Source organism: Balaenoptera ricei, chromosome 1 (genome assembly GCF_028023285.1).
Source record: "Balaenoptera ricei isolate mBalRic1 chromosome 1, mBalRic1.hap2, whole genome shotgun sequence".
NCBI classification, from domain to species: Eukaryota; Metazoa; Chordata; class Mammalia; order Artiodactyla; family Balaenopteridae; genus Balaenoptera; species Balaenoptera ricei.
In genome coordinates this window covers 4,170,583-4,195,884 of record NC_082639.1, presented here as the reverse complement: position 1 = coordinate 4,195,884, position 25,302 = coordinate 4,170,583, and the positions used below count along the sequence as shown (strand labels likewise).

Sequence of the window (25,302 nt, the reverse complement as noted above, 5' to 3'; positions counted from 1 at the left end):
TTATGGCTGAGTAATATTCCATTGTATATGTGTACCATATCTTCTCTATCATTTTGTCTATTGATGGGCATTTAGGTTGCTCCCATGACCTGGCTATTGTAAACAGTGCTGCAATGAACATTGGGGTGCATGTGTCTTTTTGAATTGTGGTTTTCTCTGGGTACATGCCCAGTAGTGGGATTACTGGGTCCTGTGGTAGTTCTATTTTTAGTTTTTTAAGGAACCTCCATACTGTTCTCCATAGTGGCTGTATCAATTTACATTCCCACCAACAGTGCAAGAGGGTTCCCTTTTCTCCACACCCTCTCCAGCATTTGTTTTTTGTAGATTTTCTGATGATGCCCATTCTAACCGATGTGAGGTGATACCTCATTGTAGTTTTGATTTGCATTTCTCTGATAATTAGTGATGTTGAGCAGCTTTTCATGTGCCTCTTGGCCATCTGTATGTCTTTGGAAAAATGTCTATTTAGGTCTTCTGCCCATTTTTTGATTGGGTTGTTTGTTTTTTTAATATTGAGCTGCATGAGCTGTTTATATATTTTGGAGATAAATCGTTTGTCCGTTGATTCATTTGCAAATATTTTCTCCCATTCTGAGGGTTGTCTTTTCATCTTGTTTATTGTTTCCTTTGCTGTGCAAAAGCTTTTAAGTTTCATTAGGTCCCATTTGTTTATTTTTGTTTTTATTTCCATTACTCTAGGAGGTGGGTCAAAAAAGATCTTGCTGCGATTTATGTCAGAGAGTGTCTTTCCTATGTTTTCCTCTAAGAGTTTTATAGTGTCCAGTCTTACATTTAGGTCTTTAATCCATTTTGAGTTTATTTTTGTGTATGGTGTTAGGGAGTGTTCTAATTTCATTCTTTTACATGTAGCTGTCCAGTTTTCCCAGCATCATTTGTTGAAGAGACTGTCTTTTCTCCATTGTATATCCTTGCCTCCTTTGTCATAGATTAGTTGAGCATAGGTGCGTGAGTTTATCTCTGGGCTTTCTATCCAGTTCCGTTGATCTGTATTTCTGTTTTTGTGCCAGTACCATATTGTCTTCATTACTGTAGCTTTGTAGTATATTCTGAAGTCAGGGAGTCTGATTCCTCCAGCTCCATGTTTTTTCCCACAAGATTGCTTTGGCTGTTTGGGGTCTTTTGTGTCTCCATACAAATTTTAAGATTTTTTTTTCTAGTTCTGTAAAAAATGCCATTGGTAATTTGATAGGGATTGCACTGAATCTGTAGATTGCTTTGGGTAGTATAGTCATTTTCACAATATTGATTCTTCCAATCCAAGGACGTGGTATATCTCTCCATCTGTTTGTGTCATCTTTGATTTCTTTCATCAGTGTTTTATAGTTTTCTGAGTACAGATCTTTTGTCTCCTTAGGTAGGTTTATTCCTAGGTATTTTATTCTTTTTGTTGCAATGGTGAATGGGATTATTTCCTTAATTTCTCTTTCTGATCTTTCATTGTTAGTGTAAGGGATGCAAGAGACTTCTGTGCATTAATATTGTATCCTGCAACTTTACCAAATTCATTGATTGGCTCTAGTAGTTTTCTGGTGGCACCTTTAGGATTATCTCTGTATAGTGTCATGTCATCTGCAAACAGTGACAGTTTTACTTCTTCTTTTCCAATTTGTATTCCTTTCATTTCTTTTTCTTCTCTGATTCCCGTGACTAGGACTTCCAATATTATGTTGAATAATAGTGACGAGAGTGGACATCCTTGTCTTGTTCCTGATCTTCGATAAATGCTTTCAGTTTGTCACCATTGAGAGTGATGTTTGCTATGGGTTTGTCATATATGACCTTTATTATGTTGAGGTAGTTTCCCTCTATGCTCACTTTCTGGAGAGTTTTTATCATAAATCGGTGCTGAATTTTGTCAAAAGCTTTTTCTGCATCTTTTGAGATGATGAAATTGTTTTTATTCTTCAGTTTGTTAATATGGTGTATCACATTGATTGATTTGCATATATTGAAGAATCCTTGCATCCCTGGGATAAATCCCACTTGATCATGGTGTATGATCCTTTTAATGTGTTGTTGGATTCTGTTTGCTAGTATTTTGTTGAGGATTTTTGCATCTATAATCATCAGTGATATTGGTCTGTAATTTTCTTTTTTTGTAGTATCTTTGTCTGGTTTTGGTATCAGGGTGATGGTGGCTCGTAGAATGAGTTTGGAAGTGTTCCGTCTTCTGTGATTTTTTGGAAGAGTTTGAGAAGGATAGGTGTTAGCTCTTCTCTAAATGTTTGATAGAATTCACCTGTGAAGCCATCTGGTCCTGGACTTTTGTTTGTTGGAAGATTTTTAATCACAGTTTCAATTTTATTACTTGTGATTGGTCTGTTCATATTTTCTATTTCTACCTGCTTCAGTCTTGGAAGGTTGTACGTTTCTAAGAATTTGTGCATTTCTTCCAGGTTGTGCATTTTATTGGCATAGAGTTGCTTGTGCTAGTCTCTTATGATGCTCTGTATTTCTTCGGTGTCCATTGTAACTTCTTTTTCATTTCTAATTTTATTGATTTGAGTCCTCTCTTTTTCTTGATGAGTCTGGCTAAAGGTTTATCAATTTTGTTTATCTTCTCAAAGAACCAGCTTTTAGTTTTATTGATCTTTGCTATTGTTTTCTTTGTTTCTATTTCATTTATTTCTGCTCTGATCTTTATGATTTCTTTCCTTCTACTAACTTTGGGTTTTGTTTGTTCTTTCTCTAGTTCCTTTAGGGGTAAGGTTAGATTGTTTGAAATTTTTTTCTTGTTTCTTGAGGTAGGATTGTATTGCTAAAAGCTTCCCTCTTAGAACTGCTTTTGCTGCATCTCACAGTCATGTTTTCATTGTCATTTGTCTCTAGGTATTTTTTGATTTTCTCTTTGATTTCTTCAGTGGTCTCTTGGTTATTTAGTAGTGTGTTGTTTAGCCTCCATGTGTTTTTGCTTTTTACGGTTTTTTTTCCTGTAATTTATTTCTAATCTCATAGTGTTGTGGTCGGAAAAGATGCTTGATACGATTTCAGTTTTCTTAAATTATCCGAGGCTTGATTTGTGACCCAAGATGTGATCTATCCTGGAGAATGTTCTGTGTGCACTTGAGAAGAAAGTGTTATCTGCTGTTTTTGGACGGAATATCCTATAAATATAAATTAAATCTATTTGGTCTATTGTGTCATTTAAAGCTTGTGTTTCCTTATTAGTTTTCTGTCTGGATGATCTGTCCATTGGTGTAAGTGAGGTGTTGAAGTCCCCCAGTATTATTGTGTTACCATCAATTTCCTCTTTTATAGCTGTTAGCATTTGCCTTATGTATTGAGGTGCTCCTATGTTGGGTGCATATATATTTATAATTGTTATATCTTCTTCTTGGATTGATCCCTTGATCATTATGTAGTGTCCTTCCTTGTCTCTTGTCACATACTGTATTTAAAAGTCTATTTTATCTGATATGAATATTGCTACTCCAGCTTTCTTTTGATTTCCATTTGCATGGAATATCTTTATCCATCCCCTCACTTTCAATCTGTATCTGTCCCTAGGTCTGAAGTGTGTGTTTTATAGACAGCATATATTGTTTTTGTATCCATTCAGCGAGCCTGTGTCTTTTGGTTGGAGCATTTAATCCATTCACATTTAAGGTAATTATCGATATGTATGCTCCTATTACATTTTCTTAATTGTTTTGGGTTTGTTTTTGTTGGTCCTTTTCTTCTCTTGTGTTTCCTACTTAGAGAAGTTCCTTTAGCATTTGTTGTAGAGGTGGTTTGGTGGTGCTGAATTCTCTTAGTTTTTGCTTGTCTGTACAGCTTTTGATTGCTCTGTCGAATCTGAGTGAGATCTTGCCGGGTAGAGTAATCTTGGTTGTAGGTTCTTCCCTTTCATCACTTTAAATATATCGTGCCACTCCCTTCTGGCTTGTAGAGTTTCTGCTGAGAAATCAGCTGTTAACCTTATGGGAGTTCCCTTGGATGTTATGTGTAGTTTTTCCTTTGTTGCTTTCAATAATTTTTCTTTGTCTTTAATTTTTGTCAGTTTGGTTACTCTGTGTCTCGGCGTGTTTCTCCTTGGGTTTATCCTGCCTGGGACTCTCTGTGCTTCCTGGACTTGGGCGCCTATTTCCTTTCCTATGTTAAGGAAGTTTTCGACTATAATCTCTTCAGATATTTTCTCAGTTCCTTTCTCTCTCTCTTCTCCTTCTGGGACCACTATAATGCAAATGTTGGTGCATTTAATGTTGTCCCAGAGGTCTCTTAGGCTGTCTTCATTTATTTTCATTATTCTGTTCTCCGGCAGTGATTTCCACCATTCTGTCTTACAGGTCACTTATCCGTTCTTCTGCCTCAGTTATTCTGCTACTGATTCCTTCTAGTGTATTTTTCATTTCAGTTATTGTATTGTTCATCTCTGTGTGTTCTTTAATTCTTCTAGGTCTTTGTTAAACATTTCTTTCATCTTCTCGGTCCTTTCTCCATTCTTTTTCCGAGGTCCTGGATCATCTTGACTATCATTATTCTGAATTCTTCTTCTGGAAGGTTGCCTATCTCCACTTCATTTAGTTGTTTTTATGGGGTTTTATCTTGTTCCTTCATCTGGTACATAGCCCTCTGCCTTTTCATCTTATCTATCTTTCTGTGAATGTGGTTTTTGTTCCACAAGCTCCAGGATTGTAGTTCTTCTTGCTTCTGCTGTCTGCCCTCTGGTGGATGAGGCTCTCTAAGAGGCTTGTGCAAGCTTCCTGTTGGGAGGGACTGGTGGTGGCTAGAGCTGACTGTTGCTCTGGTGGGCAGAGCTCAGTAAAACTTTAATCCGCTTGTCTGCTGATGGGTGGGGCTGGGTTCCCTCCTTGTTGGTTGTTTGGCCTGAGGTGACCCAACACTGGAGCCTACCCGGGCCCTCTGGTGGGGCTAATGGTGGACTCTGGGAGGGCTCTCGCCAAGGAGTACTTCCCAGAACTTCTGCGGCCAGTGTCCTTGTCCTCACGGTGAGACACAGCCACCCCCTGCCTTGGCAGGAGACCCTCCAACACTAGCAGGTAGGTCTGATTCAGTCTCCTATGGGGTCACTGCTCCTTCCCCTGGGTCCCAATGCGCACACTACTTTGTGTGTGCCCTCCAAGAGTGGACTCTCTGTTTCCCCCAGTCCTGTCGAAGTCCTGCAGTCAAATCCCGCTAGCCTTCAAAGTCTGATTCTCTAGGAATTCCTCCTCCCGTTGCCGGACCCCCAGGTTGGGAACCTGACGTGGGGCTCGGAACCTTCACTCCAGTGGGTGGACTTCTGTGGTATAAGTGTTCTCTAATTTGTGAGTCACTCACCCACCAGTTATGGGATTTGATTTTACTCTGATTGCGCCCCTCCTACCGTCTCACTGTGGCTTCTCCTTTGTCTTTGGATGTGGGGTATCTTTTTTGGTGAGTTCCAGTGTCTTCCTGTCGATGATTGTCCAGCAGCTAGTTGTGATTCCGGTGCTCTCGCAAGAGGGAGTGAGCGCACGTCCTACGCCGCCATCTTGAACCAATCTCCACCCCCTTGTTTTTGTCCCACTGGATATTTAGATTCTTGAAGACAGGGTATTTGACAGTCCGCTTCATGGTGTGTGTACTGGGACAGAACAAGTGCTTGGTGAATATTTGTTGACCGGGTCTGCAGAAGCAGAGACCTCCAGGGAACTTTACAGCCGCTCCTTTTGTAGATGAGAAGCAGGCGCCTGGAGGGCCAAAGGCTTTTCCAGAAGTCTGAGAGGAGAGGGAGGACCAGCCCGGTCCTGGACCAGTGCCCTCTCTGTGCCCTCAGGGCCTCTGCTCCTTTGCCTCTCCTGGCCTTGGTGGGCAGAGGGCCGGCATGGCTATAACGTCTTTGATGTGAGTGTGACTGGCTGTGTGCTTTCAGACTGGCTGTTTAACCTCTGAGCTTCACTTTCCACATCTATAACATGGGGACAGTAATGGTACTTACCTTACGGAGATGTTGGAATAATGAATATGAAGATGTTTGCGAGTGCCTGGCTCACGATAAGGATTCAATAAAAGCTGGTGCATTTTCTTTATTTCCCCTCTGGAGAGCCCACTGTACCCTTCTCTTGGGCTCAAAGCATGGGACCCTCCCAGTTTTCCCTTTTCTGTTCATCTAGCCCCAAAGGCCCCTCTGCCCTTCCTCCGCAGACTTCTTAATTCCTCCACAGCATAACTTAATGATTTACTGAATCAATAAAAAAGTTTTCACTGAGGGCCTAGGCCTGACCTCGTGGAGCTCAGTCCTGCAGGACAACCGGGACCACGTAGCCTGGTGGAGCCTGGTGGAGCGGGGTGCCTTCTGTGGCAGGGTCCTGTGTGGGGGATGGAGGTGCTCTCCTGGGGAGGTGGCTCCTGGTCTGACTTCTCAAGGAAGAGGAGGAGTCACCCCGGGGTGTGCGCCTGTTGGGCTGGGGGGTGGCACGGACGTGGTGTCCGGGAGGAACTGAAGCAAGGGCCGCGTGGAGTGGACAGGAGTGAGGGCTGGGTGAGAGCCGTTCTGGGTGGGGGGGTGGGGGAAGGCAAGAGCTCTGCGTGTCCCAGAGCCCCTGGGACCGTCTGGGCTCCCACCCCCAGGAGCCCGTGTCTCAGGAGTCACCTCCCTTCCGTCTCCCTCTCGGAATGTTGCTGCCTGCTTGCACCTGCCCGTCTCAGTTCTTTGATTTTGGGTGGCCTGCCTTTCCGAGTAGCTGCCTCTTGTGCCGGTGCATCTTCTGCTGGTGCTGCCTGGGGCATCCTGTTGTGCGTCCCCTGCCCGGGCGACCGTAGCGGGAGGCTCCGCAGCAGCTCCCCGCCAAGTGTGGTGCTGGGTCCCACTTCCCTCAGGGAAGTGCGGGGAGGTACTGGCGCAGGAATCTGGGGCACGGGAGCAAAGTCTGGAGCGCCCTGCAAAGGAGACTGCGTCCTGGGCTCAGGAAACACCGCGGGGCAGGGTGTGGGGCTGGTGGGGCCCCTTCCAGAGGGTATCCTGCCGCGTGTGCTTTACTCGTGCTCCCGAGGCAGGAAGGGCTTCCCTGTAGATACGCACTCACTTTCTAAGGATAAACCTCCCAATTTTATAACTAATGTCAAGGGGAAAAGCACATTTTCCTGAAAAACAAATGTTTGGGAGTCAAGTTTATTGAAACTTAAATTTCATGATTGAATTTGTTGAGTCCTGATGAACAGCCTGGTACCAAGGCCACAAGACAGTAGGTTCCATTCTGCAAGCAGTGGGCCAGTGAGCAGATCAGTACAGGACAGGTGACAAGTGCTCAGAGGCCTGCTGGGTGTTGGTCAGACCTCTTCTGCTTATAGGTCATGGACACCTGTAGGAGTTCCCATGGCTTCTGTAACAAATTACCACAAACTGGGGGACTGAAAACAATTTCTCTTCTTTCAGTTCTGAAGGTTAGAAGTCAGAAATCAGTCTCGCTGGGATAAAGTCAAGGTGCGTGCAGGGCTGTGATCCTTCTGGAGGCTCTAGGGAGAATCGGTTTCCTTGCTTTTTCCAGCTTCAAGAGGCGCCGGCATTCCTCGGCTTGTGGTCCCTCCCTCCGTCTTCACGTCTTTCCTGCTTCTGCCTCGCCTGGCCTTTTCTCTGACCCCCCTGCCTCTCTCTCATCAGGACCCTTGTGACGATAGCAGGCCCACCTGGGTAATCCGGGTACTCTCCCCATCTCATGGTCTTTAACCTGCTCACACCCACAAAGTCCCTTTTGCCACGTGAAGTCCAACATTCATAGGTTCTGAGGATTAGGATGGGGACGTCTTTGGGGGCCATTATTTAGCCGCCACAGGCCTCCACAGGCCTTTACAGCTCCTGTAACTCAGCTCTGGTCGGGGTGGGGCTGCCTTCCATCAGGCTCTCTCCACCTGGAGGTCTGGGTCCTGCCGGCAGGGCCGTCCTCGCCACCCTCCATCTCCACCAGCCTCCCCTGGGCTGGCCTCTACCTTAGGCTCTCCCTGGGGTGGCAGAATGGCCCCTGGGGCTCCAGGCCGGCCTGGGCAGCTCCTGGCCTGGGGGAGAGAGAGCCTGTCCAGAGGGCGGCATGGCTGGAGTCCCAGGGAAGACACACCCAGTGTGTGTCATAGGTTCATTTCTGAGACCGTCGCTGAAGCCCTCTGGCCGGAACTGGGGAGGGTCGTTCCACAAAACAAGGGATGTTGGGTAGACAAATATAACCTACAAAGGAAAAAAACCCCAAACTAACCAATGTGCGCGCCTTCCTGTTCATACGGTAACAGTGTGGATCTGGAGGCTGAGGGGTGTGCCCGCCCAAGGGGGTGCCGGGTGGGAGTGGCATTCCAGTGGGGGGCTGGGCCCCGCCCCGAGGCCCGCCGGGTGTGGGAGAGCAGCTCGGGGGCCGGTCACATCCGTGCCTCCCAGACCCCCTGCCTTCCCAGCACAGCCTGTGAGCGTGGAGGTGGGCTGGCTGCCCGAAGCCTCGAATTTTGGGTCCCTGTAGAGCAGCCCTTTTCCAGCTTTTGAGTGTCAGATCCCTTTATGCTTTAAAAAATGATTGAGGACTCCAAATAACTTTAAAACTTGAGTGATATCTACCAATATTTATTATTGAGAAATATCTACAGTGTTATTAATTCATTTAAAAACAGTAGACCTGTTACATGTTAACATAAAGATGTATTTTTTTAATGAAAGCCAATTGTGTTTTCCGAAACAAAAACATGAGCAAGAACTGTGGGGTTGTTTTGCTTGTTTGTGAATCCCTTTAATATCCGGCTGACAGACTGCTGAGGACTGCTTGGTCTGGTACAGGCTTCTCTGTTGTGATGGGTCATTTCGGCTGAAGTATTTGAAGGAAATCCAGCCTCACCCAGATAAGGGAGTAGGCCCTTAGAGAACTGTGGATATTCTGCTTTGGTGCTGTACCCAAATCCACAAGTGGTTGTTTCTTAAGGGTGTCTTGCGTGCGGAGTTTGACACCCTGTTCGTGAACTTTCATAGTGTTAGGTTAAAACCCTCTGGTCTGCCTCGCACTTTGGGTGGATCTTTCATCCATGCAGAATTTTACACCATCATGCTTGTTCACTCAGAAAATACCGCTTCTGAGTTAGGCAGATCTTCCAAATATTGACACATCTAATCACACAATTTCAAAAGATCACTTTCGTTACCTGCGCTACCCATCTTGTCAGGAAAGTCTTTAAAGAAGTATGCAGCTGTCAGGCTCACAGTGGAGGGTACAGACTTTCCCAATTCTGAATTTTGCCTGAAAGCTCAATTTTTTTGATGAGTTTTCCTTGCAGTGACAGGTTCATTTTGTTCACGTTTGCGAGATTGTCTACAAAGCACCCAAGTCTGAAAAACCATGGTTTGTCTGTGAGCCGTTCTTTTAGTAAGAATGGTGTTGCTGAGTGAAAGAAGAAGCTAGTTCAGCCCGCAGCCCAGCTATCACGCCCGGCTCACCCTGGGGTGACCATTGTCTTTCATCTGGCAGCAGAAATGCTTTTCGTGTATTTCCCGTTTCATCACAGAATGTTAAAAGCACGCACCCTCAAGGGTCAAGACGTCATAAAATCCATAGTTTTCACAGCTTCCCCAAGGACGTTCTTAGGTGAAGCTGTTGTACTTTGTGCCGTGAGAGGTGAAGAGCACAGGATGGCTGGTGGGGTGTGGTGCCCTCTGCCTTGGGGCGTAACGAGGCCCCAGCAGCTTCACCCACCACTGCCTCGGCGCCACCCGCGCCAATGCCAACCCAGTGAAAGAGGCAAGTGGCATCTGGAGGTTATGAAAATAGCTTTGACCCTGTGGAGCCCTTGACCACCTTGGGCAACCTCAGGGGTTTGGGAACCACATTCAGAAAACTGCTGTCTTAGAAGATCAAACCCCATGCCTTCTTGCTTGCCGTTTCAGCATACAGAATTCGGCCTCTGTTCAAGGCCAAGAGCTTAAGATTCTGTGTCAGCTGAAAACAGTCTCTCGAGAAGGTTCAGATCCCTGTCTGCTGGAAGGCAGGTAACATCCTTATTGAGCCAGGTCGCCAAGACACCCGGAGCCCTCAAAACCTGTCCCCACCTGACTTCACCAGCAAGACTGCATGTAGCTCAGCTGTCTTGGGTGCCGGACTTCAGGGTCCCCTTGAGCCAGGGCTCTCGTGATGACATCTGGACCCATTGGCCTTGCTCTGGCTCTGCCTGCCTTTTTGTATGTGTCTCAAGGTAGCTGCTCCTGTGGTGGCCTGGGCAGCTTCAGGCTGATGACCTCTCTGCTCCGAAGGCCACAGGGAAGAGTGTTTCCTTCTCCTAACAGAACCAGCAGAAGCGCTGAGATCACCTCTCGTTGGCTCTGAGTGGGTCATGCGCCCCAAGCCACTCTAAGACAGCCCTGGTTCCCGAGGCCTGGTGCCCTTGTGCAGGGCTCGACCTCCACAGCTGGACAAAGCACGTGCCGGTCCCTAAACCAGTCACTGAGGCCAGGATAGGTGTGCTCTGGTTGGCCAGGGGAAGGTGGCGTGGGCGCCAGTCTGCTGCCCTGGGGGCTAGAGGGTGGGATGGCAGAGTGTGGGTTGCAGGGGTGGTGGTTTCCCTGGGGTTCCCGGGAGGTAGGAAACTTTCAGAACTGCTCTAAGAACTGTGGCCCTCATAACTCTTTTCTTTATTTGAACATGAATGCCGCAGGTAGTCCTAGAGGCCCCCAGCGACCCTCAGACCGGCAGAATGCATAACTGGCACAAGATCTTTGACCAAAACCTGCTGGTCCCTCCCCACACACAGAGAGCACGCCAGCCTCTAAAGGAATCGACGGCATTTCAGTGTGTCCTGAAGTGGCTTGATGGCCCGCTAATTAAGCAGGTAAAGAAATTGGTTCTTTACTGTCAAATGCATGCTGTCGCTGCTCTCACCTGAGATGGTATTGATTTTCACATGTTTATTTGAGTCTTGCACTGTACCCATCACCCCGGGCGTTGGCAGTACTCGGAGGTAAAGTGGTCCATCAGCAAAGAGGATTTGTGATTCAGCGACTCGGTCAGCACTTTTGACCCTGGCTAAAGGCTGCTTTTTGCCTACAGTGGAGCAATCTAAAAACCCAGGTAATTCGATTCCCTGGGTTATGTCCTGGCCACGTTGTTTGCAGGAGGTGGCCTTGTGCGTGGCTCAGCGTGGCCTGCTTTTCGGCCTGGCAGTTAGAACAGCAGGGGCGGGGCTCTGGGCATCCTGGGGGATGTGCCTGGGAGGTACCACCGCCTTTGCACATTCAAGCCCTTGCTCTGTGGCTCTGCGTCCACCTGTGCCCTCCAGCCGCCAGGGAACCTGCCGGAGAAGCTGGTGCTCCTGTGCCTCCTCAGACCACCCACATGATTGGATGGTCCTAGGGAGGCCCAGTGTCCTGGGGGGCGCACAGGCAGGATCCAGCCCTGCCAGTGTGAGCATGTGGCTTGGCAAGACTGTATCTTTTTCTTCTGCAGCTGGCAGGGTCATTCTCCAGGCACTCAAAGCTGTCGGAGCACTGGGTCTATTACTAAATCACTCACATCCATCCTGCATCATCACTTCAAACTCTTTGATTGAGCACCTGCTATGTGCTTGCCACTGTGTTAGGTACCGTGGTGATTACTGCTCTTACTACTTTACTTCTTAGCGCTTTACTTGTATTAGTTCACTTCGTCCTCATGACAACCCCAAGATGTAGGTAGCATCATTACCCCTGTTTTACAGAAGAGGAGGCAACCCGAGAGAGGTGACCTTGGTTGCCCAGGGTGACAGAGCTCCAGCCGGCCAGCTGGGACTCCAACCTAGGGAGACCAGCTCCAGCAGTCCTGGCCTTCCAGGAGCTCACAAGATAGTGGACAGCAGTTTCCTCTTTCTTAGGAATTTTGCAAAGGAGATTTTATTTATTTTCCCATTTTACTTTATTAATTCATTTTAATTTGTTTTTGAAAAGGTAATTCCCATAGTTCAAAATTCACAAGGGCGCACAGGGAAAGTGTATTGTCCCATGAAGTCCCCAAGGCACCCAGTGTCCCACCCTAGATACAGCCAGTGTTAACCTGTTTTCTGTACAACTTTCTGGAAATTCTAAGCAAATACAACAAATAAATACAGTTGTATGTATTTTTCCTTTTTTTTACATAAATGATAGCTTATATTCTGTTCTATATCTTCAAAAATATTCTTAACAATATGTGTTATAGGTTGTTCATGTCATTCCATGAAGAATTTCTGACTCTTTCTTAAGACAGCATAGCTTTTCCTGTGTGGATGACCCGTCATCCATTCATTAGGCCCTTGCTGATGACCGGTTGGACTCCCTCCAGGGCTTTGCTTTTACAGACATTGCTACAATGCGTAACTTCACTGACATCATTTAAAAAAATGCACACATATGTCTGTGGAATGATTCCTACAAGTGGTTTCATGATCTCGAGTCACGCATTAAATGTTTTCATTTAAAACCCAATTATAAGTTGTTTATAAAAAATCACACTGTAAACCTAAAGTGTATGTCTTCAAACCGTATGTATGAAAGGAAAAGGATGGAAAAAAGGCCGTGTAAACACTAAGCATAAGAAAGCTTTGTGACTATACTAATATCAGACAAAGTAGAGTTCAAGGTGAAGCATATTTCTAGAGATAAAGGGGCATTTCATAGTGATGATGGTAATCAGGAAGACGTGACAGTCCTAAATGTGTATGCACCTATGTCGGGAGCCCCCAGAGGCACCCGCCAGGTTCGGTGATACACTAGGAGGAGGACTTGACATGACTCAGCACATAGTCATCCTCAAAGGAAAGATGTATTTCAGTGAAAAATTACCGAGTAAGATCAGCCAAGGGAAAGGCATATGGGGGGAAACGGGTGTGAGCTTCCAGGGTCGTCTGCCATGGGAATCCCACAGGACACACTTCATTCCCTCAGCAACAGGCTGTGACAACACCTGTGAAATGCTGCCAACCAAGGAAGCTCGTTAGAGACTCAGTGGCCACAGGCTCTAAAAAACCTCAGGGCTTCTTGGGAACTGGTCGTGTAGACACCCTCTGCCTAGCACGTACCAAGATTCCAGAGTCCCAGAAGGAAAGCAGGTGTTCAGCATAAATCACTCTGTACAAGCAGTTTAGGTACCGGGAGCCATTCTTATTCATTAGGGTGGTGGGGAACCCCACGTTCCCAGACTCTAGCCAAGGGCCAGGCTTGTAAGCCAGCCTTTCAAAGCATAACTGGCCTGCTATGATAACTCTTTTGTGCCCGGCACCCAATAACACGGCTTCCAAATCCGTGAAGCAAAATTTGTAGAACTAAAGGGAACTACATTTAGGTTCACCTTCATAATTGGAGACTTTTCACTCTCTCTCAATAATTGATAGAACAAATAGACCGCCCCCCCCCCAAAAAAAATCATAAGGATTTGGAAGATCTGAACACTACCACCAACCACCTTGACCGAATTGCCACCTCTAAAACACTACACACCTAACAAATAAAATACACATTCTTCTCAAGTGCATGCGGAACATTTACGGAGATAGATAATATGCTTGGTCATAAAAATAAGTCTCAAGAAATTTAAAAGGATTGAAATTACAAAGAATATGTTCACTGACTAATATGTTATTAAATTAGAAATCAATAACAATGAGATACCTAGAAAATCCCCAAATGGTAGAAAATTAAACAGCACACTGCTAACTAACCCTTGGGTCAAAGAAGAATTCAGAGAGAGGGCTTCCCTGGTGGCACAGTGGTTAGGAATCTGCCTGCCAATGCAGGGGACAAGGGTTCGAGCCCTGGTCCGGGAAGATCCCACATGCCGCAGAGCAGCTAAGCCCATGCGTCACAACTACTGAAGCCTGCGTGCCTAGAGCCCTTGCTCTGCAACAAGAGAAGCCACCGCAATGAGATGCCCATGCACTGCAACTAAGAGTAGCCCCTGCTGCCACACCTAGAGAAAGCCTGCGCAGCAACGAAGACCCAATGCAGCCAAAAAATAAAAATAATAAAATAAATAAATTTATAAAAAAAAAGAATTCAGAGACAAATTAGAAAATAATTTGAACTGAATAATGTAAGAATATATCAAAATTTGTGGGATGCAGTTAATGCAGTCCTTTGAGGGAAACTTATAGCTTTATATGACTAGGAAAGAAGAAAGGTACAGGCATACCTCATTTTATTGTGCTTTACTTCACTGTGCTTTGCGGATATTGTATTTTTTACAAATTGAAGGTTTGTGACAACCCTGCATGGAGCAAGTCTATCAGTGCCATTTTTCCAGCATTTGCTCGCTTCATGTCTCTGTGTCCCATTTTGGTAATCCTTGCAATATTTCAGACTTTTTCATTATTATTATATGTGTTATGGTAATCTGTCATCAGTGATCTTTGATATTACTACTATGACTCACTGAAGGCTCAGATGATAGTTGGTATTTTTTAGCAATAAATTGTTTCAAAATTAAGGTATGTACATTGTTTTTTAGACATAATGCTATTGTACACTTAATAGACTACAATATAGTGTAAACATAATTTAATATGCACTGGGAAACCAAAAAATTCGTGTGACTCACTTTATTATGATATTCGCTTTATTGCAGTCGTCTGGAACTGAACCCTCAATGTCTCCGAGGTCTGCCTCTATAAAAATCAACAACCCCTGCTTCCTCCTTAAGAATCTAGATAAAAGGAACAAATTAAAACCAAAGAAAATAAAAGAAGGAAGTAGTGAATTTCTGGGCAGAAACCAATAAAGGGCAAATAATAGAGAAAATCAGCAAAGCTAGAAGTTGGTTCTTTGAAAAGATTAATAATACTGATAAACCCCTGGCAAGACTGGTCACGAGAAGAGAGAAAAAACAGATTACCAATAATAGGAAAGAAAGAAGGAGCATCACTACATATTCTACGGACATTAAAAAGATAATCAAGGGATATTATGAATAAATTGTGTCAATAAATATAACTTAGATGAAATGGACAAATTTCTCGAAAAGCACAACTTACCAAAAGTGACACCAGAAGAAATAGAAAATCTAAATAGCCCTATATTTATTAAGGAAATTGAATTCATAATTAAAAAGCTTCCAGACTTAGATGACTTCACTCTTGAATTTAATAAACTATTAAAGGAAGAAATAATACCAATTCTAGAACAACTCTTTCAGAAAATAGAGGAGGAGGGAATGCTTCCCAGGTGCTTTTTTGAGGCCATCATAGCGCTGATACCTAAACCAGGCAAGGATGTGGCAAGAAAAGTACAGATGCATATCTCTCATGAACCTTAGCACAAAAATCCTTAATATATTAGGGCATCAGATCCAGCAATATATAAACATGATGGGGTTTATTGCAGGAGTACAAAGTTGGTTTTACATACAAAAATCAGCCACTAACATTTAGAAGATCAAGTAGGGAACATGTTAAAAGTTCAATTTGGATCATCTTACAAATTTGTGCAATTTTAGTTAATTTGAGAATTGATAGCTTTAGATGATAGCAGACTTCCCTGTGAAAGGTGTTGGCTGAAAATATTACATGCTTATTTTGAACTCAAGGCACTTTATTAGTCATTTTGGTATGTTTTTCTTACTATTCATTTACCTTTTTGGTTTAGTTTAATTTTACCATGAACGTTGATTACTTTCCTTTGGGATGGCTATTTCAATTCAATTTGGTATTTACTGTGTGTTTGGAACTGTGCGGGGGACACAAGGGTGACCACCCCACACTCTGTCTTCATGGAGCTCTCGGTCCAGCGCGGGGAGATGGACCTAGAAACTTAGACCTGAGTAGAATTGGGTACAGAGTCGCAGAGAGGTGGAGGAGGTGGTTAGGGTGTGGAGTTCCGGGAAGGAGACCAAGTCTGCAGGGGAGATCTGGGAGTCCCCAGTCCCGGCTGGTGATCTCCCCTCCCTGAGAGAGTGGTGAGGAGGTGGAGGGGGCCGATGGTGGTGCCCTGGGTGGTACCAGCTGTGAGGGGAGGCCTGGCCCCCTGGGCAGGTGTGCACACTGAGCACCTCCCCAGGCATGGTCTAGTCCCCAGCCCCAGGGATGGAGCTGGAGGAGGATATTCCAGGCTCTTGTCCTCCTGGAGCTGACATTTAGGTTGGGGTGACCGACCACCAGCATGTAAACGGACAGCTGATGGACACAGGAAACAGAAAGTGGGGTTGGAGGACAGGGGCCTGGATGGCGGGGGTCAGGGAAGGCCTCTCTGGTCAGGGCCTGATGGAAGCGAGGGAGCGATCACAGCAGAGGGGCGGCGGGGAGGGAGGGGGGTGTGGGGCGGTGCTGAGAGAGGGGGGAGATGGGAGAGGGCCTGGGCTTGGGATCCCCCCAGACCTGTTGCATCCTCCCCACCTTCACACACGACACCACCTCTCTCCCAGCTGCTCTGGACGGGGGACGAGCTGTCATCTTTCACTAGGGGCTGGGACTCCCCTGCCAGACCCGGGAGGCCTGGGCAGACAGGCGGTCGCCAGCCTCTCCTTCCTGCCTCTCTGCCCCTCGCATCCCGAGTCTGGCCGTTGCCAGGGTCGCTGGGCAGTTCTTTCACAGACGTCCCGAACGTGCCCACTCCTTGTCCCACCTGTGGCCCCCCCGGCGCCCCCCACCCCCGCCTGCCTGGGTGACGGCAGCAGCCTCCTCACGTCCCCTCCCCACATTCCCATCCCCATGTGGAGCTGGAGTGGTTTCCTTTTCCAGCGTTATTGACATATAATTGACAAATAAAATTGTAGGGTACTTGAAACGTACAGCATGATGATTGGGCGTCCATGTGGGTTGTGGAAGGATTCCGCCAGCAACTTCACACACCCATCACCTCACACTGGACTGATTTTCATAGAATCTCGAATCAGGTGGTGTCACTTCTGCTCAGGCTCTTTCCCTGGCTTCTCCTCCAATTTGGAGTAGAAACCCGGCTTCAAATCACGCTCTGTGAGACCTGCGTGGGCGGCCCCTGCCCCTTCTCCGCGCCCCTTACGCAGTCCTACGGGCGCAGTCCTACGGGCGTTCTGTTTTAAAACACACCTGGGCTTTTGTTTTTATTTTGTTTTGTTCTGGTGGGACCAGCAGAGCAGGAAACGATTGCCACTGAAAGATGGTTTCATCCTCGTGGTTCCCCGGGGGAGGGGCCGCACCACGCTATGCAGGGCCACACGGGGAAGCAGCTGGGTCGGTTAGGAGACAGTGGGATGAGGGGAGAGCCTGGGCAAGAGCCTGTATAGCGGTTTTCGTGGGAAGGGATGGGCGAGGCCGGGTCAGCAGATGCACACGCTTAGGACTGGCCAGTCTGAGTAATTTCAGTGGCTCCCGGGGTGGAGGGGCCGCACCTGGTTGCCTGGTTCTGGCCCGGGATGATTAGGGTGGGAGGATATTGTCTCCTGGAGTGTGAGCCAGGAAGGGGGCGGGTGGGGCTATGGGCTGGAAGGCAGGTCATTTACTGTCACTAGGAATTAGCTGGCCCTGGGCGGGGCAGTCTCTCCCCATGAGGGAGGCCCCAGCGGTCAGAGCACTAAGAACACAGGAAGTGAGAAAAAGTAGTTAACGTCGTTACATATGGTCAGGGTGCTTTCTTGCTGGTCCCTGAGCACCCAGCTCTCTTGGCCCAGAGCCGCCTCCTTCCTGGCTCACTCTCCGCAGGTCCACTCCTGGTTCCCACCCCCTTAGTTCTCAGTTCACACGTCATCTTTCAGAGCCCCTTCCCTGACCGTCCTATTCAAAGAGCCAACCCACTCATCTCCCCTTACCCACTTTCATTGTTCTTCATGTGAGCCCCAAGGATGGAGATTTTGTCTGTTTTGTTCCTTTTTGTGTCTCTGGTGCCTAGAACAGTGATACACAGAATAGATGCTTAAATAATGTTTACCAAATGATCACATGAGAGGAAAACAGAACTCCTGGTCCCGGGGCAGACAGTAAGAGCTGCACCAATGCCAGCTGCACCAGTCACAAAAGCACTAAAGGCCCAGGCAGAACCTCACTGTAGGTGGTGCCGCTCTGGGGAAAGGGCTGGTCTTTATAGTGTCTGGTGCCTTGTCTGTATTTGTGGCCATGACTTCTCAGTTCTCAAAGATCCGCTTTTCTTTTGCTCATACCCCAGCGCCACCCCCAAATAATTCTGGCAAGTTGAGTTTTTAGTTTGTGGTTCTATCAGGATGTAAATGGTAAAACAAAACACAAAAAACCATGCAAAATAGCTTAAGCTTGAGGTAATTTGTTAACTCACATAAAGACAAACCCATAGTTAGCATAAGCTTCAGGTGTGGCTTGATCCAGAATCTCATGTGGTGTCACCTGGACTTGTTCTTTCTTGGCTCCACATGGCATCATGTGTGTCTGTCTCTGCAGCTCTGGCCTCTTGTGTCTCGTTGCTTCTGGGTGAGTCTCCAGCCTGTGTCTGGGCCCAGGGACTCCAGCCTCTGGTTGGCCAGGGGAGGGCCGTGTACTTTGACTCATAACCTCACCAGGACCACGGGCCATGGGAGAGAGGTAGTTCCCCGAAAGGAACTGAGACCTAAACTGGGGGATGGATGCCGAGTGGCCCAGTTCTCCGTGGATGGTCCGTCAGCACTCGTTGGGAGGCTCGTGACCTTGAGGACCCTTCAGGGCCATCCCTCTGTCTCCTAGGGTGTGCTGGAGGTGCTGTCAGAGGTGGGCTGCCACCTGCGAGTGTCCCTCTTTGACGTGACCTACCGACACTTCTTCGGGAGGACGTGGAAGAGCTCGGCGAGGCCCGTGGAGCCGCTCTGCGGGCAGCCCCCCAGGATCGTCTTCAGTGAGGTGGGCGCGGCGGCAGGCGGGTGTGCGGGGTGGGCGTGCAGGGTACAGCGGGCCTGGGGGCGCCGCCAGCGCGTCCCAGACCCCAGGAACGCCCCTGAGCAGCAGGCCCAGCCCTCGCAAAGCTCGTCCTGGCGGCCGGCCCCTGTTTCCAGACAGAATCTTGGGTGGAAGCCACACGCCCTGAGCGGTTCAGCTGGGAGTGGGAGGGACACACGAGGGGGTTTCGTTGCCTTCACGGAACCTTGCAGCTTTTGGAACAAAGTTAAAGTTAGGAAATTATCGATCTCATCTGACTCCCCTACTTTTCCTCTCCCCTTCTTTTTCTTTCTTTTTAGTTTCTTCTTCTTCTTTTTATATATATATATATATATATATATATATATTTAAATTAATTAATTTATTTATATTTATTTTTGGCTGTGTTGGGTCTTCGTTTCTGCGCGAGTGCTCTCTCTAGTTGCGGCAAGCGGGGGCCACTCTTCCTCGCGGTGCGCGGGCCTCTCACTATCGCGGCCTCTCTTGTTGCGGAGCACAGGCTCCAGACGCGCAGGCTCAGTAGTTGTGGCTCACGGGCTTAGTCGCTCCGCGGCATGTGGGATCTTCCTAGACCAGGGCTCGAACCTGTGTCCCCTGCATTGGCAGGCAGATTCTTAACCACTGTGCCACCAGGGAAGCCCTCTTTTTTTTTTTTTTAAATGAGCAACTTGAGACCTAGGAGTAAAGTGACTTACCCAGGTGGAAGGTAGCAGAGCCCGGAGCCCCTGCCTCTGCCTGCAGACGGGGTGGCTGCGTTGGCATCAGTTGGTGACATGATTTTGCCCACGTAGCTGTGTCTGGCCGCCCCGCAGATAGCGTTTTCCATCTTCGTTCAGCTGCACCAAATTCGCAAGCATCCCTCCATCGCCTGCTGTCTGCTGGCCATTGTGCCGGGCGCCGGGGCGACGATGCTGGGTGGACGGCCCTGGCGTGGCTCTCACCCTGGACAACTTGCAGGCTGCGGGGACGACACACCCAGGCAGGCGATGGAGCAGGTGCAGGTGTGGTAGGTTCCCGGAGGAGACCGACAGCTGCTGCCCCGAAGAAGAAGGGAGGTGTGCTGCAGGCAGTGGTGAAGGGGGACCTCTGCGAGCTGGGCCCCAGGATGAGGAGGGAACCAGCCCCGGGGTGAGCAGGGCGGCAGGTGCCGCAAGCAGGGCAGGCCCCGCACGTGCCCAGGGGTGGGGGAGGGAGGCGTGGGGAGGCGGCCGAGGGTGGGCTTGGCGGGCTGGCTGGGCAGGGCCTTCCTAGGGACACTGGGCTCTTCCTCAAGAGCGGGAGGCGTCCCAGAGGTCTTCTTCCCAGCTGCTGCTTCAAGCTGAACCTGCAGGCAGCGGGTCCTGCGGGGGACGTTCACGGGTATCGGGAGGGTCGGTGCTGTGTTGGCTTTATCCTTCCCGTGTGTAGAGAGTCAGGGAAGCCCAGTAAGTGACAGTACAGTGAATAATGGAGGTGGTGGCGGTGACCATGGCCATCCTGGGGGAGGTCACCATGCATAACCAGACCAAGCGAGCCGCCCTTTTCTGCAGGGGGCGGTCCTGGCCCAGTCGTGAGGCCGCCGGGTCGTGACTCTGCACTTGGCGGTCACCCAGAGTCGGGATGCCATGTCTCGGCCTGTATTGATCCTGACTGGTCCCCTTACTGAACGTGACGGAGAGGGTGACGCCCCCCCCCCCCCCCCCCCCGCCCCGGAGGTCAGGAAAATTAGATAAGGCCGTGGGTACGTGTGTCCTGCGGCCCAGGACCGCGGCTGGTGTCCAGGCTGCCAGACGGCCTGTGAGGTGCCCCTTAGAGTCCGGCCGGAGAGAAAGGCCACGTGTTGTAAACCGGGGAGTGACGGTGGGCAGCTGCTTAGGGTGCTGTCCCAGCTCAGGCGGTGAGTTGCCTTCACGCCTCTGACTTGGGGCGGTCAAGGCCTGGCAGGAGCGCGGTGGCCCCAATGTTGCTGGGAGCCTTCCAGGGCCGGGCTGTTTGGATTCTCTTTCTCGGGCGGACAGTCAGGCCCCGGGAAGCCCGGTGTGGTGACAGTTACTACGGTGACACAGGGTCCTCTCCGGGGGAGTCTCCATGGGAGAGGCTGGCTCCCAGCACCTTGGTGTGGTTTCGTCCCGCCATCCGCCTCTGGAGGTCGGTAGATCATCTCTCCGCCTTGAAGAGCAATCTGGCAGGTCAGAGGCCGTGAGCGACACCCGCCTTGACCGCAGGGATTGTTCTCAGGCCTTGTTTTGACCCCGGGCATCGGAGGGGCCCTGCAGGCTCCGTTTGGAAGCGCTGCCGGGTCGAGGGGATGGTTATGCTCTGAAATCAGCACGGCAGCACTTTGCCGCCACTGGGGTCCCGAGAAGAGCCCTCCCTCTGTGGCTTTCCCCTTGCTTTCCCCTTGGCAGTGGCTGTCACAACCTTGACAGGCCACGCGCGGGGGGCCTGCCCTGTCCCCCAACCAGCTCGGTGACTGTGAGCCCTGCAGAGTGGAGGTCGCGTTGCAAGGAAGCCTTCAGAGCTGCCGCTCCCCCTCCTGGACTCGTGCAGGGTTTAGCGTCCGTGCCCGAGAGGGCTCCTCGTGTGTCCCCGTGTCCTGGGAGCTGTGGGTCTCCGGCCTTTTCAGCTCACAGCTGAGGTCTGATCTGAGCTGTGGGAGCCGAGTGCCGCCGCATCATTTGTGTTCTGCTGAGTGGGGCACGGGGACGGGGCCGTGTGTTAGGGAGGACCACAGCCCTCACAGTTTCTGGAAGAGTCTGCACCCTTCAGCCTTAGTTACTGAAGTGGAGCTCGCAGCAAGGCTGGTGTGGGTGAGCAGAGCATTTTCGGCTGGGAGCTGGTGCCAGAGCCACGGAATTGCTCAGGGAAGAGCGGCGCTGCAGCTGCTATGCCCAAGGCGAGCAGCAGAGGCCAGTGGTGCCCCAGGAACGCCCATCCCGATGAGCCCCTCGGCAGCATCCTCCTTGCCCCGCGCTTTCCTCTCGTCCTTGACCTTGAGAGTTTAGTTAGCTAAAGAGACTCCCCCTTCGCCGTGTGTGCGTACCTGCGTGCGTACGTGTACGTACGTGTTTACATGAAACGTGGAGCGTTCCCAAGGTGGCCGAGGTAAGCAGGAGGGACTGGTTTTGTGGCCTCGTCACCTGAGCAAAGCTCTGCGTCCGTACCTGTGGGAACAGAGAGGAACACAAGCCGCCCTGTTCAGAGGTGATTCTGAAATTTGGTGATGGTCTTCTTCTGATTTTGCTAATTGCCTGGGTTTTTCTGGTTCTACCGATCAGCCGTGGTTTGGGGGTGATATGACGGGAGGTCGCCAGCTGCCAGTAGCAGGGGACCATCTTTGGAATCGGCGTGGCTGTCCGGCCTACACGTGGATTCCTGAATCAACCGCGTGGGCTCTGGGTTTTGACTGAGTTGTCACTGTAATATGCAGCCCTGAAAGAAGATGTTATTTCATTACTTTGCAAACAATGCCCTGAGGAAAGACTTGGGAAAAAAGAAGTCCTTCCTTGAGCCCGAGCTGGGTGTTTCTTTCTGTGAGTGATGAATTCCTCATGCCGCGCTCAGATCCCCTCTCGTCCCAGCCTTTTGGCTCTGCCTGGCGGAGCCCCGGGGACCAGCTCCGGGCCTCTCAGCCCTGACTCAGAATTATGTGCTCTCCTTCGAGACCGCCCTCGGTGGAGGGGAATCGCCCTTCACTTGCGCTGAGACGGTTGATCATTCATTCAGCCTCTCAAAAGATATCTTTAAAAAATAATCTGGGAGGCCAAAGTACCGTGCAGTTCCTATACTTTCTTTCTGAGATGGACATAATTCTCCCTTAGATTCTTTCCTCAACTAACCATGCTCAGCCTTTCAGTGACGGGCTCATTTCTCCTCCTTTATTGATTGTATGCGAGTGACTGGCGGGAATCCTAGTGGTTCTTCTCAGGCAGCCGGAACCCAGACCAGGAGATGGTTCCTCCTGAGCCCGTCTCAGCCCGAGGTGTTGCCGAAGTCACAGGTCGATCCCTGGCTTCCGACAGACACAGGTAATGGGGCTGCTTCCTCTTCCCATCGCCAACCGAGAGCAACCAGCTCCTGAACGTTCTTGTTCGTCAGAGTAATGAGAGTGAGGTGACTCCCCTTTAAAAGTGGAGGCTGTCCATGAAAAAGAATGAAATCGCGCCATTTGCAGCAACGTGGATGGACCTGGAGATGATCATACTAAGCGAAGGAAGTCAGACAGAGAAAGACACGTACCATAGGATATCACTTATATGTGGAATCTAAAATATGACACAAGTGAACTTATCTACGACACAGAAACAGACTCACAGGCACAGACAACAGACTTGTGGTTGCCAAGGGGGAGAGGTAGGGGAGGGAAGGGTTGGGAGTTTGTGCTTGGTAGGTGCAAACTATTGTATATAGAATGGATAAACAGCAAGGTCCTAATGTGTAGCACAGGGAACTATATTCAATACCCTGTGATAAACCATAATAGAAAAGTATATAAAAAAGAACGTGTATATATGTATAACTGAATCACTTTGCTGTACAGCAGAAATGAACACAACATTGTGAATCAACTATACTTCAATAAAATTAAAAAAAAAAAGTGGAGGCTGTCAAGGAATGTCAGCGTGTCCAAACGAAACTCTGGGAGGCTTTGCTGTGCCTTGATTAATCTCCGGGTTCTTGAACGTGCCTTACCCGCTTCTTACACCTCTCATGTGTTCCAAGAGCTGCTCCTGATGTAAACAATCTGCAAAGCAGGAATCCAGTATCACTCCCGGGCACCGTCTCTACGGAGGGAGCCTGCCTCAGCCGTGTCACCCGAGGAGAGCTTCTCTCCTCTCCAGCTCAACAGAAACCAGTCCTGGGGACACCAAGGCAGGAATGGACGGTGGTAGGAAGTGGACAGAAATGAGTGAATGAATAGAAGGGCAAAGGATATCTCTCCATGATGTTTCCAGCACTGGGATTTAGTTGACTGTATGGTGATTTAACTGTCTACCACGTGGGGACAATAGAAAGCTTTGAATTTGTCAGCTTATGCTGTTGTGTGTTCATCACAGTCTCCTGGGGGTATTTTTGCTTCGGGTTGTAACTGGGTTTGCTGTCTCTGAATAAGCCAAGCCATCGTTCTGCAGGCGGGAGCAGGACGGGCTTTGGCCTCGGGGGTGGGATCTGATGTCAGGTGGGTAAGGGCTGAGTCCTGCTCCGTCACTTACTCCTGGGGGGTCTTAGGCCAGTTGTTTAAACTCTTTGAATTCATCTTCAATGCAGCGCCCATCTCCTCAGGGTCCAGAGTGTAAACAGTAGGTTTTTTGCAGACAGGCGCCCAGGGAGCAGTAGGTGTTCACTCAGCAAACACTGGCTGGGGGTCTGCTATGTGCCAGGCTCTGCTACATTAGGAGCTGGACGTGCCCGGATGGGTGAGATGGTGTGCGGTCATTTCAGCCGTGGTGGGGTTTGCGTTGTCACCGTAGATCGGGGCTTGTCAACCCTGGCTCCGCGGACACTTTGAGCCAGATAATTCTCTTGGTGGGGGGCTGCCTCCAGGGCTGTGTCCCTTCCTGTGGGTAGTGGTGGGCCCCACCCCGGATGCGCGGAAGCCTCTGACTTTGGAATTAGAGATTTTGCATCTCCCGAGATGCTTGGCAACTTTGCTTGGCGAGTTTACTGTGCTTGGAGCACTCAGTCTTGTGTCGGCTTGTGTGCAGGAAACTGCTCTGAGCCTCAGGTGGAAGGTTGAGCTGGCAGATATTGGCTGCAGGAAGGATTTGTGATATATTTACCTTCCTGAAGACATCCTATTAAAGGTTTATTAAAAAAAAAAGGTTTGGAAGGCACTAGTTTAATTTCTGATCCTCTCTCCTGTGGCCTTGACCTCAGCCTGGGACCGAAGAGCACGTGTCTAATTAGGGCAGATCAAGCGGAGGTGTGGCCGGGAACTCGAGGCTGCAACCTCTCCATGGAGGCACATCATCTGAGGCCCAATCGTGTGGGTGAAAATGGAATCTGGGCCCCGAGGCAGAGTGGTGTCCGTGTGTCTGAAGATGAAGGCTTTGAGACAGGAGCATTTCTGTCATTTATTAATCTGTTTCTCCTGTCAGGGAGGCAGCTTGTCAAGGGTGGGTGAGTGAGCTGTGAGGTGGGGGAGAGCCAGAACCCCACTCTGCCATCTCCCGCGGCTTCTCTCGCAGGTAATTGGATGGGCTTGACTCCAGCTTTTAATCATGCAGTGGCAGCCGACGCATCTGCGAGCATCCTGCACGGCCTTCTTGAGGCGTCCTGACACTGGAGGGCTTGTTTGCAGTGCTGCTTGACCGCGGTTGGGATGTCTGGCCAACCCCACGGGGCTGGGGGTGGGGGAGTGCCTGGGTTCCAGGTGACTTGGCCCTCCTGGGGACCCCCCCCAAACACACACACACACACACACACACACACACACACACACACACACGGGTTGAAGCTGCAGAGTTGTGTGGTTCATCCCAGGAGACTTTTGCTTCCACCGACCCTCCGAGCTGGTTGGCCCTGGGCAGGGTGTGCATTTTCTACCTGCCTAATCTAGCCTTTACC

The 25,302-nt window shown here is 49.3% G+C and overlaps 1 protein-coding gene across 5 annotated transcripts in view; it reads left to right on the top strand.

Moving 5' to 3' along the window:
* The window catches only part of NPHP4 (nephrocystin 4), a 140,480-nt gene that overhangs the window by 1,859 nt on the left and 113,319 nt on the right, over positions 1-25,302 (top strand). For all 5 annotated transcript variants that reach the window (XM_059905402.1, XM_059905470.1, XM_059905347.1 and 2 more), the window contains exons 3-4: positions 10,625-10,794; positions 18,568-18,720. In XM_059905402.1, coding sequence (XP_059761385.1) covers positions 10,660-10,794; positions 18,568-18,720 — 288 coding nt within the window. In that variant the 5' untranslated portion in view covers positions 10,625-10,659. The remainder of the gene's footprint in view (positions 1-10,624; positions 10,795-18,567; positions 18,721-25,302) is intronic.